The 17155-nt window shown below is 46.8% G+C and overlaps 2 protein-coding genes across 2 annotated transcripts in view; one reads left to right on the top strand and one right to left on the bottom strand.

Annotated features, from left to right (window-relative positions):
- Wnt6 (Wnt oncogene analog 6) overlaps positions 1–17155 on the bottom strand; it is a 67457-nt gene that overhangs the window by 39226 nt on the left and 11076 nt on the right. The window lies entirely within an intron of this gene.
- On the top strand, positions 1982–15292 carry LOC122418301 (protein Wnt-10b-like). Its single transcript, XM_043432441.1, has 5 exons — positions 1982–2410; positions 3142–4369; positions 10799–11052; positions 13422–13705; positions 14744–15292. Exons 2-5 carry the CDS (start codon positions 4260–4262, stop codon positions 15290–15292), a joined length of 1197 nt encoding a protein of 398 aa, XP_043288376.1. The 5' UTR covers positions 1982–2410; positions 3142–4259.

Here is a 17155-nt window from a genome sequence, read left to right as displayed (position 1 = left end):
AAGCGAAGGTCCTCGGGAGGCTGGATGGGAAAAGATAAGCATGCAATTATGCCAATTGAATGTTTCCGAGAGGGTGGATGGATTACCACCAAAAAGGGATGGAGAGAGAATGGCTCCTCCCATCAGTCACGTGGTATCGTGAGAACGCCTGCCTCTTCTAGTTTGTTCGTTGGCCACGAGGGTGGATGTATCATCCCTCTCGTCTCGGAGCCGTGCGCGCGCGCACGCCCGTGTGATAAATCTTCCCTACCACGTAGCAGCACCATCTCTCCGACACCCTTGTACACGAAAATTCCTCAATGGTTTCCAGCATCGCAAAAAAAAGAAAACACTTGCTTCACCTCCGATGAATGATAGTCGCGTAACTAAAAGGTACGATCAGCTTGGAATTTTAATTGCTTGCTTCGCCCCAACAAGGATGAACCTCGGTTTGCTCCATTTCAGTTTATTTTCAAATCCGAACATTCGAATGTTAATTTCCACGAAATTCAGAATCGTACTTTGATCCTGGGCTCCTCTAAAATCGTCAGGATTTCACGCATAGACCATAAAAATCGTACTTTCCTCATTGCCCAGCAAATTCTCGAGACAATTCGCCGTCGATGATATCGAAGATCGAGAGGTTTCCGCGCCTCCTTGAGAAGAAGACGCGCGCGCAGCGACCAGTTTCTCGGCGTTTCTCGGAGTTTCCCATCGGCGAGATGGCGGGGGAAAATGAAACAACTTAACCGTGATCCGGTGAAATGTGAGTATGCCCGTTGTTGTTTCTGTAGCAGCAGAAGGTTGAGGGGCAAGCCGAGAGAGAAATCTAGACCGGGTGGTGGTAGTCGATGGTGGTGGTGGTGGTGGTGGTGGTGGTGGTGGTGGTGGTGGAGGTGGATGGTGGTGGGCAGTTTGCAATGATGGTGGGGAGGTTTGTGGTTGGCGGTAGTGAAGTAGGCCTCGAGGATCGTCATCGTTGGTTCCAACAGGCTATGGGCTCAGCATCAGCCAACAGGCATCACCGGGGATAACAGAGGCGAGAGCCAGAAACTTAACTCCTCGCCGGGGTCCGAGTCACGGTGAAGAAACCCACCTCGCTCCTTTTTCCGTATGGAAGCGCCTCGATTGGAATGACAAAGAGGGCGCGAGGAGAGAGTAAGCGAGAGCGAGAAAAGAGAAAGATGCGCGGGCGCGTGCGGCTACGGTGGCGGGACTGCGCGCAACGAGCTTCATCATAGAACAGAATCGAATCCCTCCGACAGCCGCTGTCGTCCCGTATACTTGTCGCTTGTCGTTATCTCCCTCCTCCGCCTTCCCCCTCCCTCCCTCCCGGCCTCCTTCTTCTCGGCTGCTTCCTCTTCTTCGTCCTCCGCGTCATCGTCATCATCGCCATCATCGTCCTCGTCATCATCATCGCTCTCTTCCTCCTCCTCCGTCACTTGGATCTTCCTCGAGGCTGTGTGTTCGACGTGGAAACGTTCCGAGTGTAAATCAGATCCGTGGCATTTGTCTACCGGTTCGCGCGCCAACGTCAAACCCTGTCGTACACGCGTCGTACAATTATACACTTGGTAAGTCTCGCCCAATTGCGAATAAAAACAGTGCGCATTAACGGACTCGCGGTGCGACGTTGCGCTCGGGGCTCGTTCCAACCGCTTATCGTTTTCATCAGATGCCATTCAAGTTTCTCAATAATGCCGGATCAGTGTCAATAGCGCCGATGATCCCAAAGGAAGCCACCATCTTCCAGCTGCTGCTGGAAGTTCGAGCCGCCCTCGGGGCTAGCGAAATCAGAAAATTCGTTGGAGGGACCACCTGGTTCTGAGGGGTACGCCGAGACTCTTCTTTATAAGCCAAAGGTGCAGCCAATCGTCCAAGAAGAAGAAGAAGAAGAAGCTCCCTCAGCAGTATCCGTAACGGAAGATCATGAGGTTGATATTCCAGAGGCAGGAGGAAAACAGTATCGAAAAATCTCATATCGGTAGCCCGATAACAGCGAGCAGGATTAACGGAAAGGATTGCGGGCCTCGTTCGAGCCTCGTACGACATGATAAGAGGCAGGTCCCGATGTCCCGAAGGGTGTCACAGGACCGGAGGAAATCGATCGTTGAAGGAAGCATCAGCTTATCCGAGTAGGAGCAGCGCTTATCAAAACGGAACTCGGGACTCGAGCCTGAGACATTAAAAGGAGAAAATAGTAACGCACTTGCGTATAGAATATAAAAAAGCAGAGGACATTAAGATAAAGGAGAGAAAGGAGGATAAGCGCGAGGTGGTGGAGTATAATATGAGAGGGAAGTGACGACTTGGAGGTGGAAGTAGAAGAAGTCGAGAAAGAAGAAGGAGGCGGGAATGATGAGGCGTTCGAGGGGGAGGAAACAGAACGAGGAAGCTTAAGCACGAGCGAGAGAGCTCGAAGAAGGAGAAGGTATAGAGGAGGAGGAGGAGGAGGAGGAGAAGGTGGAGAACGCCAGAGAGCAAGAGAGCGAGAGAGAGAGAGAGAGAGAGAGATCGAAGGAAGGAATCTCCCCGTATCCCAGAGGCCGGAGCAACTTTTATTTTATTTGGTCTTGACACTTGGCCGCGAGCATTGGGCAAGCCATACGGCACGCCGTTCTAGACCGGAAATCCATCCGGAGAGGCTCATTTCAATTCGAGGCAAAAAGGAACGATATATCCATATATGTATACACATATACGTGTGCGTGTGTGCGTTTACGTTTATATCCATATACTCTCGCATATTACATACCCCGAAGAGGAAGGGAGGGGAAGGTGGCAAAGTTTTGGTCTCGGAGAAGCCCTTGCCACCAAGTGCTGCCCCACACTCCCTCACCCGGGAAAAACCCCCCGCTCTTTTTCTCTTTTTACCTGGAACGGAAACTGCGAGACGAATTGACGCGTCCGCCCCCGGGAAAACGCAGTCTATCCGTCTCTCTTCTTCTCTCAAACACCGATTCTTCCTCTCCCCCCCCCCCCCCCCCGCCTCTCTCTCTCTATCTCCCTGTCGCTCTGTCTCTCGCTCTCTCTCTCTCTCTCTCTCTCTCTCTCGCTCTCTCTTTCTTACTCTCGCTGTCTCTTCTTTCCGAGCCGCTACCGGGTCTGTATCACGATTTAGTGTGCTCTACGCGCGAGTGTTTTGTTGTGCGGTCCGAAAAGAAGGCTACCTTGGAACCCTAAGTTTTTCCACTGACGTCAAAGGGCAAGAAACCTCCGGAGGAGTTGAGCGAAGTTGAAGAAACTGTAGCAACGGTGAGAGGATCTCGAAGGTGTATAATCGACGCCCTGGTGATCGGTTTCGGGGGGTTGGTCGATCGATGACCGAGCTACTCGTCTCCGTTGAGTTTGACAAAGTTCTTCGAGTGCCTCGAATCAAAGTGTCGCCGTCCCGGTGCTTTTGCCCCTCGTATTTTGTGACGGAATCGTTAATCCGAAAGACGAATGGAAACTAAGTTGGTGTCGTTCGGTTTTTAATAACGCGAGGAGTTACAATGAGACGAGCAGGATCTCGAGAAAGTGCGAGGGACAAGAAAACGACCAAGTTTTATACACCCCGTCGGTTGATACTCAAGGGATAAGAGAAGAAAATCGGATCGAGACTGATCGTCGCGATTGATATTGCGAAAAATTCGCAAGACGGGAAAAATCTGTGAAAATCTACGCGCCTGTTTCCACAAACACTCGTCGCACAATATTTTTATCTCTCTCGCTTTATTTCCTTTTCGTAACGCGCGCGTGTGTGTATAAAAAGCTTTCGAAGTTGACGAACGTCAAAGCAGAACGCGCCGCCAGTGCCCGGGGCTAAGTACGAGTCCTCGACGCGTGCCGAGCCGCCCTGATCACAGAAACCGCCCCCGACGTGCTGGAGTGAAACAAGTGAAATAAGGGAAAAGAGCCGCTGATCCGTACAGGGAAAAATACAAAAAAAAGAGAGAGAAAGACAATAAAAGACGAGAAGAAACACAGAAAGAGAATGAGAGGAAAAAACGCTCGGCGAGGGTCCTTTCGTTCGAGTGTGTAAAGAGCCCAAAGGGGATTCAAAACCACAAGCATATCAGTAATCCCTCTCGCCAATTCTCGCGCTAAGGGCTCCAGCTCTGCGAGCACTCTCTTTTCTCGTACGTGTTATATTTTTCGTACACACGCTTCTCGCTCAATCCCCACATGTATATAATACGAGCAAGTGAATACCAAAAATTTTTTCATCCCTCATCGATATCCCAATAAGCGACTCTCGGAGTACCAAAAGACATTGAGCAAGTTGAGGCGATGACAGGATGCCTTCGTCCCGGACCCACGTCCCTACAGGACCTAAAACTCCGAAAATTTTCGGCCCCCATTTAGTACCTACGATCATCGTATTTATTACTCTCTTCCACCTTCACCGGTAAGTCTTTTTTACGTCTCCATATACAAATCTACATTTCAATTCAACGAGTCATTTCATCCGAAGATTCGCGAGCCTTCGTACTGAATTTTCATTCATCATTAAAACGAAAAAAAAAAACATCCAAAAACTCGTGAAATACGAAAATGTGTAAAACCTACAATTTTTCAAATATGTTTTTTATCTCGCTACGATTCCACGAGAATCAAAATTTTTATAAAAAATATTATCGTCACACATTTTGAGGATAAATTCCAAAAACAAAATCTTTGGAAATATATTTATGAGAAAGCGTAAAGAAAGCAAAAAATGGAATTCGTTTATTCAAAGTGCGTTGAACACCCGCTACTAAAAAAAAAACGAACAAAGAGACTCTTTTGGAGCGAGGCAAGAAATCAGAAATGACAAAGTACAAAAAATGAAGTTTGGTGTTTATGAAGCCGTCAGGCCTGTCACCGAGGATTCGTTCTGGCTAGTCGCAGCTGTCGATCGAGGTTTTCGATCGTCGTATACACAACGAGCGCACGCTCTTATGCGCGTGTGTAGATAATTCTTTTTTTCCAAGTCAAAGTTTCGAAGAATTCTCGTCATTATTACTGGTTCATAGTGACTCCGATATAGAGAGAGATCGAGAGAGAAAGAGAGAGAAAGGCACGAAGCATGTTATTTCCAATTCTGCAGGAATCACGGTAAAACCGATTCGGGCAAGTTGAGGTAGATTATCGAGCGTGAAGTCCGTACACATATATATGTCCATAAAGGTACAGATGAAATAGCTTTATATTCTGAAAGAGCTCAGCCAATTACGAAAGCTGTATCTCAGCAGGGGAGGAATTTTCTGTCACGGTGAATGTATAGACAAGATTGAAAATTCCGTATCTAAAGAAAAAGGTCTTGGAAGGAAAGCGGAGTGAAAAACATATTTTTTCGCGTTCCCTGCGTCTTCCAGATCCGAGCTTCCCTGCTTCGGACAACCATTCACTAATTCTTTACGCAGCAAGCTCGAAATTTACACGCAGATTCCTTTTCACCCCTTAATACTGGACAAGAAGAGGAAGAAAAATATGGAGAAACGATCTCTAGCGAAGGAAACGTATCGGCAGGTTTCGGAATATTGCTCGGGAAGATTCATAAATTGTTTAGAAAAAATGTGGAGGAAAAAGTTGTGCACTCGTCAAATAGCTTCGTGTACGTCTTTTCCGAGGCTCGTGATGAACGCGTTTATTGCAACGTAACCGAGCTAAGTTGGGAAGGTAATTCCGTGAGAAAATTGAAATTCAATGAAATTTAACGAAGCGAATCGTTAAAATTTACGAGGCGAAATTGCTCTCTGAGATCCTCGTCGAATGTCCTTTTCGATTTTTTTCTCGTACTTAGCAATGCGGTTGAGTGACAACGCGTGGATTTTCACCGATATATACTATGAGATGAAGTGTCGTGTGGCGTTTGCGCGATTTTCTCTCCAACCATTCACCCAACATTCGATCGTTCGTCGCTGCTTTTTTTACCTCTCTCTCTCTCTTTCTCCGCCTCTCATCGTTCTCGTATTTCACGCTAACATGCGCGCCTCCTTTCCGTCAATGACGAGGGACGATTTCTACACGACGCAGTGACAAGACAATTTCGTTGCGATCACTGATTTCTCTCTATCAACTCGGATTTCTTCATTTCTTCGATCCTCCATTTATGTCCAGTAATTTTTTATTCCTCGCTCTCTCAAACTCTGTTCTTCTCAGCGTTAAAGAATCCCTCAATGGTCATGCGCTTCTCTCAACTTCATCTCGCAACTATAAATGCCATAACTTCGTTTCCAGAGATTTTTTCCGCTCGGTCTATTCGTCGTTCGTGTCTTTTTCTTCTCGACGATTTAGCCGCTCGTTCGAAAGATTCTTCTCAGTTGATTTTCGACGATTTCTCAACTTCGATCTCCCCCTCGTTCCATCCTTCGCTCTTTCGTTCGCTCGATGTCAAGCACTCGCATCACGAAACATTTCGCTAATGTACGTCAACGGCTCGCGCTTCTCGCATCTCCCGGATCGCATCTCTCATCAGGATCCGATCGGATGAGATCCAAATACGCTCGATTCGCCTTTCTCTCGTGTTTTAACTTCATTCAACGCCACCATTTATCATCCGGGATCAAAGAAAATTAGCGCTCATAAAAATCGACTCGTCCAGGAAAAAAATCGTTTCCCAGCATCCCTCCAACGACGTTTTTCCCCAATTCGGTATCATCCCCCAAAAAATCTTGCCGCAATCGTCGTTCCGAAAAAAAAAAATTGACGAATGCTCCTTATTAACACGGTGACGAGAGATGACCGCGGAGGGTCGGAAAGTCACGAGAAAAGATAGCGCAAAAAAATGCCATCGCTATGACGGATGTATATCTATACGCAAAGGTATTATGAATAGGAGTAAAGAAGGCTTATCGCGTTGTCGCTTCCATCGGCGCAAACGATCGCACGCGCGTTTTACGATCGCTTTACGAAGGTAATAAAACCGACGCCGCCGCTGTGCACCTTCGATCCAGTCTCGCTGTATACGCTTTATATATACGTATATAAGATGCTGCCAGCCAAGAGATCCAGCAACTCGCGTGTGATCATCTTCGCGAGGGATCAAGAGAAGGAGCGAGAGAAGGACGAAGAGACGAGCCAACGATTCCGTCTGTACAACCATTTAGATCTGTGCGTTTGCCGAGTGTGCGTTTCTACATTTTTTAATGCCCATTCACATGTGTATTCATTGAAATATCCACTTTTATGTGCTAATTTAATTACCGCAATTAATTCAACACATACGACAAACATCGAGGTTAACGGAGAACATTTATTTCAGCGTTTTTATTGCACTTTGGAGGAAACAATCGAATGCTGCTGAAATTTAGCTTTCGTATGTAGCGAAAAAGTAGGGTTTTTTAGTGCTATTTGGGTAAACCTGATTCGTGACTCGTTTACAAACGAAGCTGGATCTGTAAAAGGTTTGAGTAAATTCATTGAAATCTATTCGGATTTGCCTCGTTAGGTTAGAGACGAATGAAAGTTTGTACAATTAAATTGGAATCGATGAATTTTCGATATTTATTTTCTCGTTGATCGCTCTCGCCTCATGACTTTGTTCTCATTTCTTACAAACAAAATTCTCACGTGCCTAAGAATCCTTTTATCTTGCTCGCGTCGAACCCACTGTATCTTTCGAACACTCGGTGAGATTCTCTCCGCTCTTTCTCTCTTGCTCTCTCCGTGATTCGAGTTGCGCGCGTATTTCCCATTAAAAGCGGAATTCCATTCCGCAACGTTTCGCGCTCTCGCTCTCCCGCTCGTTCGCTCCTTCTCTTTTTGACTCGCACTTTTGTGCGAGGGGTAAATAAAACATTGTCCGCGTTTCACCGTCGAGATCTCGAAACGACGGAGAAAAAGAGAGAGGCCAGTAAGGCGAGGAGCGAGCGAGAGACTCGGATAGACAGAACTCTGAAAAGCTGGAGAGTCGCCATCTTGGATTCTTCCTCGACCCCTGGGTTATTACAAAAATGCGGGACATGCGCTCGAGCGTTCCTCCTCTCCCCCTTTTCTTATCCTCCTCGCTGGACCTCTCTATCTTATTATTTATTTTTTCCATTTTCATCTCCCTCGCGGCTGCATGCTCTCTATACCGAGCTCCTTCCTCGGAGCGAAACGAGCCGGAAAAATATCCTTATTTCGTTCAATCTTTTGGCTCAATTTTGACTCAACGTGTTTTCTCGTTATTGCGCAAAAAGGATCCTGTCCCTCCGCGCGAAGCCTTTTGGCAGGGGCCGCGATATCTCGAATGATCATTTATCGAATGCCAAATGACGGATTATATAGCGAATGAAAGTTTTAAAAAACGAGATGACGAGAGCTCCGACAAAGATCGTGTCCCTTTAAGCGACCTTAAAGAGGATCAACACGAGATTACTCATCGCGGCGCAGGGAATTGTTGGTGCGCTTAACCCCCTGCGTGTGCTTACGCGTGCGGAAAAAGGGGGTACGCGAAGCAGCTCGTGTCTGTGGTAGTTTGGTCAGTAGTCGGTGCGTAAGAGCAGCTCGCATCGATTCGTAAACGAGTTTGAAAAAAAAAAAAAGAAAAAAAAAAGAAACACAAAACCCTCGTAAGTACGGAGCGAAATTGAAATGCAGTTTTATTCGAGGAGCAGAATCGCCCCTCGAAAATAATATTAAACTCTCGGACTGGAGAGCAAATTAAAATCCGGCTCATAAACTCGCTGAAAAAAAGAGGAAAGAAATGTGCGCGAAAGGGAATTCCGCTAACACACGTGTCTATGCTGTCCCACGAGGGTAGAATATGCTCCTGTCGCCGGCAATTTGTTGCCCGAGTTTCGATCATTAATCTGCTTCCTGTAGATCATCAATAGCGTTGAAGATAAGAACCCAAAGCAGGTTGTACCGGTAATGGGAGCCCTCAATAACCCCGCCGAGCGTATATCGCGTACGAGAAAAAGCGAAGGCCACATGACCGAGCCCCTGTGCTCCCGACGCGATCCGTTCCTATAATCCCGGCTTTCTCTTGCCCCCTGCCAGAAATTTTGCTTCCTCAGGAATACACGGACCGTTCCGCTCTTTTATTTTTCCATTTCCCTCTTTTTTATTCGCTCCTTTTGGCCCCTTTTTCGTATCGGCCCGCCCCCTCGACTCATTTTTATTTATTTTCTTTCCTGCTTTCGCACCAGTCATCCAACACCCTGCTCTTCCTCCGTGACTCTCTGGTCCCCCCCGAGGCCCGCGGAGGACCTCGATGTAACACGAATTTCGCTTCAACTCCCCCCCCGAACGGGCCACGGCCAATTTGTATCTCGGATAAATACCGGTGAGCCCGCGCACCTTTCGAGAAAAACAATCGATAAAACTGGAGGGTACGAAGAACCGATTGAAAATATACGATCGCTCACTTGCGGGAGGGGAAAACCGACTCGCTTTTTCAAAGTTTTCTGCTCTCCTCGTACTCCGAGCGCGATTGCGCAACGACAAAAAATTACGGAGCCGCATCGAAAGAGAACTCTGGCTCTCCGTAAAAAGAGTTATCAGAAACGAGCTCGCGTCACGCCGCAAGATTTATCGACGGATGCTGCGCGCGAGCTGGTCCGGCTAATCTCGAGATTTGGCACGAGCCCAGCACCCGTCTCGGTTCCGATTGATAGAGAGGCCGCGAAGGGATCTGTTTTTCATAACGGCATTTTACGAGGCAGCTCTGGCTCAAGTGATGCGAATGTTCAAAGAGCCGTTAAATTGAGCTCGGTAAACAGAGATTCGACGCTATCCGCGCGCGCGCGCGCGCGCGCGCGTAAGCGTTTCGAAAACGCGAGCACGCGAGAGCCTCTTAGCGTTATCGGGCCTCGAACCGGCGCTTCCGTTAGACGTTCCATCGGGAGCAAAAATCCAACTCATTAAAATCACTTAATTAGATGGAAGCGACGCGTCAAAAAAGCGACGTACGAGAAAAAATTATTCGAACGAAAGCAACAAAAACGTGGCTTTCTCGCGCCGCGTCCTCGAACGAGGATTTCAATCCTTGGCACACGCATTTTTAACAAACTTTAAAAGGCTCCCACGCAATATATCATCGATTCACACGCGAGGAATTCGATCGCATATTTCCTCGAAATTCCTAAAGTCTGGCGCCGTCGTCCACGTTCCCCGTTTTACAATACCGAGTCATAAAACAGCTTTTTCGCAACAAAACTTTCTCATTTATTTGGACAAAAGTTTTTTTTTCCCGCCCCCAAGTGCATTGTTGCGAGGCACTCAGGGCCCGAATTCGATCGATGAACGGGGATGAGGAACTCAAATATAAATTGGCTCTCGTTGAGGAAAATTCAGTTTGTTGGAAAAAATCGACTCGCCTCGTACACGCGTTTATACTTTATTATATACAAGTGAAAGGGGCCACGTGTGTGTATAATGCGGTGACGGTCGATGGTGGAATCCGATAACCAGAGTGCTATGGGCCTGAGAGGTGGAGAGATACTTTTCGTACACAGGGCGAGCACATCATCGGCATACCATGAAGAATCTTTTCTCTCTTGCTCTCCCTCCGGTTGGACGTGGTCGTTGTCGTCCCCTGGAATGCCAACCCCAACCAAAATTCCCAAAGGCTAAAATCACTCAAACCGATCGAACTCTCCTCTCGGTGAGTGTTTCGCGGTATTGGAGAACGAACTGCTGTTCCTCGCCTCGTAGAGTCTGTCACCCTGCTCTCGCTTTCTCCGGCTCGAAGCTTCGTGTGGGAAAATTTTTAGATTCGCCAACAACGTTTTTGCATCATTTACATTTTTTGCTTTCTTCCTTTTTTCACAAATCATTCGATCGACCAACGCGATCTTTCCTTTTTTCATTGTTTTTCTCTCTCTCTCTCTCTCTCTCGCTCTCGCTCTCTCCCCCTCGGCTCCTCCAGGGCTTCCGGTCTAATGAGCAACTCCGTAGACGATTGGGTCAGCCACAACGCTGTTGTGTGCAACGGTATTCCCGGACTCACCAAAGAACAGAGAGACCTCTGTCATCGCAGCCCCGACGTCACCGAAGCTGCCCTCAAGGGCCTCAGGATCGCCATCGCCGAATGTCAACACCAATTCACCTGGCACAGATGGAATTGCTCATCCCTCACTGCCAGCAGCAGGAAACAACAGAACAGCATTTTACTTCAAAGAGGTAAGAAGTTCCATCGACGAATTAGCAATTTTTTCATTTTTCAATATATTTCAATAATTTTTGCCATTTTTTTGTCCTCGAATGGGATGCATTTAACGCGTCAGCGAATTGAGTATTGAGAGTGAAATAATGGAGTACGAAAAAGATTGGAAGGTCTGAGAAAGAAGGCCTCGAGATTAATGGGAGACGAAAGGGTTTATTAATTAGTGATTCAAACGTGCAGAGCTCCGGTGCAAAAATCCTTCGGTCTCGGTCGGTCCGACGAGTCTTTAAACGCACTTGACCTAATTCCGCATTGTGATAACAACAATAATAACGCATAAAATCATTGTGCGCTGGTGGGAAAAGTGAGAAAGGGAGAGAGAAAAAAGTTTTTTTGGTGCGATGCGTGTGGAGGACGGTACGTGATTCATTCGCGAAAAAGCGAAAAAGGAAGCAAAAGCAAGGAGCGAGGCGAGACGACGTCGCGCACCTGATCTGAAAGTTTAACAAGCTCCTGAGAATATTTGGAGCTCGCGAAATAAGAGGATGAGGCGAGCGAGTGGTGGTGGGAGAGAAAAAGAATAAGCGAAAATGGCCTGGACCAAAAAGAGTCACTCTCACAGCCCTATTTCGTTCGTCGCTCCCCGCATTCGCTGTGTTCAACAAAGCGTTGAAATTTCGTGTGAAACGAACGAGAAGCGTTTAAATGCCCGAACGAATAACGGAATTGTCATTTAAACATGAACGCCGGGAGAATTCAAATTTCGATCGAATATTCCTACCTGCGCGAGCTACGCGAATACTTTTATACGCGCGCCGAATAAAATCAAATGGACAAATTAATTCTCCCTCGTTTCTAATTAGCCGGGCATTTTTAGTCCAAACGTTGTATATTTATTCCCAGCATACAGGCTGCTTCGCGAGGTGTTCGAGAAACGGCTCTTTTCCTTCATTCGTTATGCGATCGGACGACTCTCCACAAATAACGATCACCGCTTTTAATTTGTCCGTGGATTTTCGAATTTATGTACAAATATGTTTTTCGCCACCTAAAAGGTCGGCCGCTCTCCGGAATGCCCAAATTCTTTCCAAATTCCACGCTAATTCCCGCGAGCCCGTTCATTCTCCTCCGTTTCAGAGAATTTGCTGTTTCTCTCGAAAAACTTGCTCGAAATAAAACTTCACCGGAATTATTTTTTGACCATTATAGATTCTTGCGACTGCGTAAAAAAATGAATATGCCAACGTCATCATCAGCCCTTATTCCCGAGCTCCGACCCCGCGTGTCGTCTTCCCGCGGCCGCAGCGAATCCTGCCCCAAAGTTCAATTTCCCTCTGGGCCTGCGGCGATTGATTTTTTCCTCTCACGGGTGCGAAGCGTCTCGCGTTTTCTCGCTACGGAGCGAAACGTTTTGCGAATTGATAAACTGCTCTTCGATCCGCAGCGTTCACACGTACCCGTTGAAATTTTTTTCCCACCTGGTTCGAGAGCGCATCCGTATAAATTGAGGCCGGACGAACTTTTCGACAGACTAATATGGCAACCCGCGCCGTGGAATCCTTCAGCTCGCTCGAGACAATGCAAAAATCTCGAGTACTTAACGAGGCTGCGAGGGGAGACGCGTGAAAAAATGATGCGACGAGGATCCCGAACTGGTTCGCGTTTCAGGGAACGCGATTGATGACTCGATCAGGATGAGAATCGCCCTCGGAAATTTCATAACGAAGAGAATCCAAATTCGATATAATTTCGGAGTTGCGAATAATAAAGTGGTAATAAAAGGAGAAAGAAAGGGCAGCGGAGTTGGGCGAGTACAAAAGATCGTATCTTAAGTCGGTTCTCTTCGCACAAGAATATTCCTTCGCTTATATATCGCGTACGTAGCCATGTGAGAGGAAGGAAGGTAAACGCGAGCAAGCGCGCGTGCACGCGGAGATCTTAAGGGGGAAGAACTTGGCTCCGAGAGCAACGCGGAGTCTCTCTCGCTCTTTCTATCTCGTTTCTCGGTGCGCGCAGAGAGACGTACAACTACCCGTTCGAGGATTTATTACGGGACGTTTGCGCTTCGTACGTCCCGTTTCTGTCTCGCGAGAATCTCGAGCTCTCGCGGTTATCCTGCATTATAAAACAGTCGTGTGTGCTTTCCAATAGCCGTATAAAGCTGAAGCTCTACAACCGAATCCTTTCCCATCTCGGCAGAAAAACAGATACGCGCGCACTACACATTTTTATAGACGAGTCCTTCTCGGCTTTCGACGAAAAACGACGAGCGCGATTCGCGATCGATAAATTCAAAAATCCCGTGCACCTTTGTAGCGATATCTCCAAATTTTGCCTCCGAAAAGGCAAAGGAAAAAAACTTGAAAGAATAAAACGATTTTTTCAGGTTACAGAGAGACGGCATTCGCGTACGCGATATCGGCGGCGGGTGTAGCGCACAGCGTGGCTCGTGCCTGCGGAATGGGACGCCTGATATCATGCGGTTGCGACCCATCGTCTTACAAAGGTGGAAAAACGCCCGGAAAAACCCGAGGGCAATGGAAGTGGGGCGGTTGTTCGCACAACCTCGATTACGGCATAGAATTCTCACGGCAGTTCCTAGACACGAGGGAAAAGGCCGGTGACATACAGTCGACCGTTAACTTGCACAACAATCAAGCTGGCAGATTGGTACGTATATAGGAAAATGAGATAAAAATTTTGCTCCGCGATCGATTGATCGATTGATAAAAAAAAGTGGCCGGTGATGGTGGATTCGTTTGAAAAATTTCGCTCGATTCGTTTCCGGCCGCACACGCGCGCAGGCTGCTCGTCCCGGAGACTCGGCAATCGCGCGTGAGAAATTTCGCAAGTTGGCAGCATCTCTGCTCCTATAAATGTGCGCGCGTGTGTGCCTCGGATAGAGAGTCGAAAGAGAAAAAATGGGCGAAAGGAGAGGAGTGTGAGGACGAAGGGATGATAGAGTAAGGGCTCAGGCCCAAAGCGTGCATGAATCTCTGAGAGCGCGAGCACACGCGCTTCGCTCATTTGCTCGGTCCTCTCTCCTCGCCACGACGTTATTAAGACAAAGCCCGAGGCTGGACCACCCAGCCGTAGACTCATTAACTGTTTTGTACGCGACACCTCTTTGTCTAAGGAAACCTCGCTTCGTTTCTTTTTTTTTTTTTTTTTCTTTACCAACTTTCATTTTTACCTGCGCGCGCCTATGTCTGGGCTGCTGGCTCGCTGCGTTATTGTATTATTTTTATTATTTTCCTTCCCAGTGCTCTTGTTTCCGATAAATATTTTTTTCCTTACCTCCCCCCGAGCTGCACTCATCTCCCGATTAGTTTGCTCAGTCACTCGCTTTTACCTCTGTTTGTTCAAGGAGCTCGCGATCGACCGCTCTCTCTCTCTCTCTCGCTCGCCTCTCCTTTTTTTTAAATCTCGTCATCGTGACGGTGCTCCCCATCAAGAGTAAAACAAAACTCTCGACTTATCCGGTGGTCCAAACACGATTACGTCCGTCTTGGTATCGTCTCGCTAATTCGTCGTGGTCGACCTCCCCCCGCTCCGTACAATCCATGGGCTTTCGAATACTTTTCGTAACGTTTTATTGGAACGAGAGGGAACGAAACACTTTTCAAATATGTTTTTGAACAAATCCTTCAAAGCGATTGAAAGGCTGTATGAAATCGTTGAAAAAAATGATTTTCCATTGATTTTCAGGCAGTCGCGAGCAACATGCAGGTGCGTTGCAAGTGTCACGGGATGTCGGGCTCGTGCGAGTTGAAGACTTGCTGGAAGGTCGCGCCGGATTTCCGCATGGTGGGAAAAACGTTGAAGGATCGATTCAGAAACGCGATCCTCGTGGCGCAGAGCAACCTGGGGAACGTGACGCCGTTGACGCGGGTCCGAGGTTCGCGTCGGCGGAGGCCGGACCGTCAGCACCACAAGGGGCGCAAGCAGCACCGTGCGAGCTACAACAACCAGCCGAAGAAGCGAAAGCCGCGAAATCTCTCGAAGCAGCTTTTCTACTATCAAAAATCCCCGAACTTTTGCGAGCGGGATCCGCTCGCGGACATTCCAGGAACGGCAGGAAGACGCTGCAACCGGACGAGCTCCGGCGGCGACGGCTGCGCTTCCTTGTGCTGCGGACGAGGCTACAACGTCGTCAGACAGCGCAGAGTCGAAAGATGCAGATGCAAATTTCACTGGTGCTGTTTCGTACAGTGCCAAAACTGCACCGTCGAGGAGTGGATCACTGTGTGCAAGTGATGTTCCCACCCTTTTTCACCCCCCCCCCCCCCCCCTCAAACCCTGTTATATTTATTTTTCATATTTTTTCACCCTTTTTGTCCACGCAGTTTCAATACGATTCGTGGCAAAAAAAAACGACTCCTCGTGCGCAGACACATAAAACGCCACTTATTTATATACGAGCTCGGAGCATTCGACCGAGTCACCATATATATTCGTTTCGAATATCAAAGTGAGAAAATCAAATTTCTTTCAAATTCATTCCCATCGAGCGAGAGCTTTTCTCGACCATCATCTCACAATGGGCATCAAAAAATCGTCCAAATAATCGAAAATCAAATTTTCCCCATGACACTGCAGCATGGAATTAATCGTATTTCAGCGACATCGATTCGATCAAAGTTCGAATTTGTAAAAAAAAACGAAAACAAACAGGAGCGAGAAGATATGCAATTTGCATTAAAACGATTAGTATTATCATATTATTTTAACTCAAGTGGAACTTGGCTTATAATCACATTCCACGCCAGAAATCGAGAAGACTTGATTATCATACGTAATTTTATTATAATTTTATAACACGAATCGAAATCATTGGTATTATTATGATTATCATTGCGCTATAATTATGATTATTGTTTCACTATTATTACTTTGTTGTCGTCATCGTCACCGCGTCATAATTATTTTGGCGAAAGCTCGTTTCGATCGGCGAAATAATCACGATTAAACAATTATTTATACTCGAATGAATAAGATGTTAAGCATTACATTATTAGACATATGTATATCATATATTTAAATGTAAGAGCAAACCTGTAATTTATTTACATTTATACGCACTGGCAAACATTTGTTACACGTATACACACACCGACAGACACGAAAACACGTAAATCTAATGATGACACTTATTTAATTGCAACATTTATTATTTAATAACTGGACGAAAAGTCTCGAATGTACGAGAGATCACGAAGGAAGGGAATAAACTTGAGTTGGAAGATCGAAGGAGAATCTGACGGATACGAACGACCCGTTGGACGAGAGGCGCAATTTTTCATATGGAAATTGATTTTTTTGGGCTCACGACTGTATACAATAATGGGTACAATAAAAGAGTTCCTTTCATTCCAAAAAAATGATCATTTTTTTCGTTCAAAGCTCTTTGGCTCGAATGTGGGTTGAAAAAAGATAATCTTTCGTTCAAATATCCTGCTTTTTATTTTCGAACTCGGTTCAACTGCTGGGACGTGGGGCTTGGCATTGTCGGTGCTGGGAATCCTGATTGCGCTCTGGATTCGTTATTATTTTGATGCGCGAGTTTTTCTCGAATATTACGGAGCTCGGACGTGCGTTTGTTTGGGTTTGGCAAGAAAGTAAATTTGTTTCGAGGCTAATGCGGAGCCTGCGCAGCGAACTCGAACGAAACTGAAAGTTTTTTGTTGCTAACCGGAAGTTGAAAAGTGACAGCTCGAAACGGGGACTCGAGTTCGAATTAAGAAAAAAAAAAAAAAAAAAAAAAAAGCAGCGTTCAATGGGATTTCGGAATCGGAGGGTTATTCGGGACAGCGTGAAATTCATCGGTGAATGAATATATCGAAGGAAGAATAAGAGGAAGAAGACAGATCCGTCGTGTTCCCGCGGAGAACGTAAGCCACTTGGCAGCGACGAGGAAATGGCGGCGCGCTGCTGCGGAATTACACGGGAGAACGAATCCCAATGGAATAACCGTAAGAAATATCTTTGGCAAAAATGAAAACGCTCGGGGAAGAAACGAGGGAAAAAGATTGGCCGTTCTGGAATGAAAGGAGGCGAGCTGGTTCGAGCACCTATTTAAGCGCGTATCGCTTCCCGAGCAGGGCTTTATTCATTCACCAA

The sequence above is a fragment of the Venturia canescens genome, chromosome 11 (genome assembly GCF_019457755.1).
Source record: "Venturia canescens isolate UGA chromosome 11, ASM1945775v1, whole genome shotgun sequence".
NCBI classification, from domain to species: domain Eukaryota; kingdom Metazoa; phylum Arthropoda; class Insecta; order Hymenoptera; family Ichneumonidae; genus Venturia; species Venturia canescens.
Note: the sequence above shows the minus strand (reverse complement) of the source record. Positions and strands in the feature narration are given on the sequence as shown.

Excerpts from the sequence above, each read along its gene's own strand:
- LOC122418301 (XM_043432441.1), top strand. The coding sequence starts at position 4,260 with ATGCCTTCGTCCCGGACCCACGTCCCTACAGGACCTAAAACTCCGAAA. Across the intron at positions 4,370-10,798 it reads ACTCTCTTCCACCTTCACCG|GGCTTCCGGTCTAATGAGCA; the intron begins GTAAGTCTTTTT and ends CGGCTCCTCCAG. Across the intron at positions 11,053-13,421 it reads CAGCATTTTACTTCAAAGAG|GTTACAGAGAGACGGCATTC; the intron begins GTAAGAAGTTCC and ends CGATTTTTTCAG.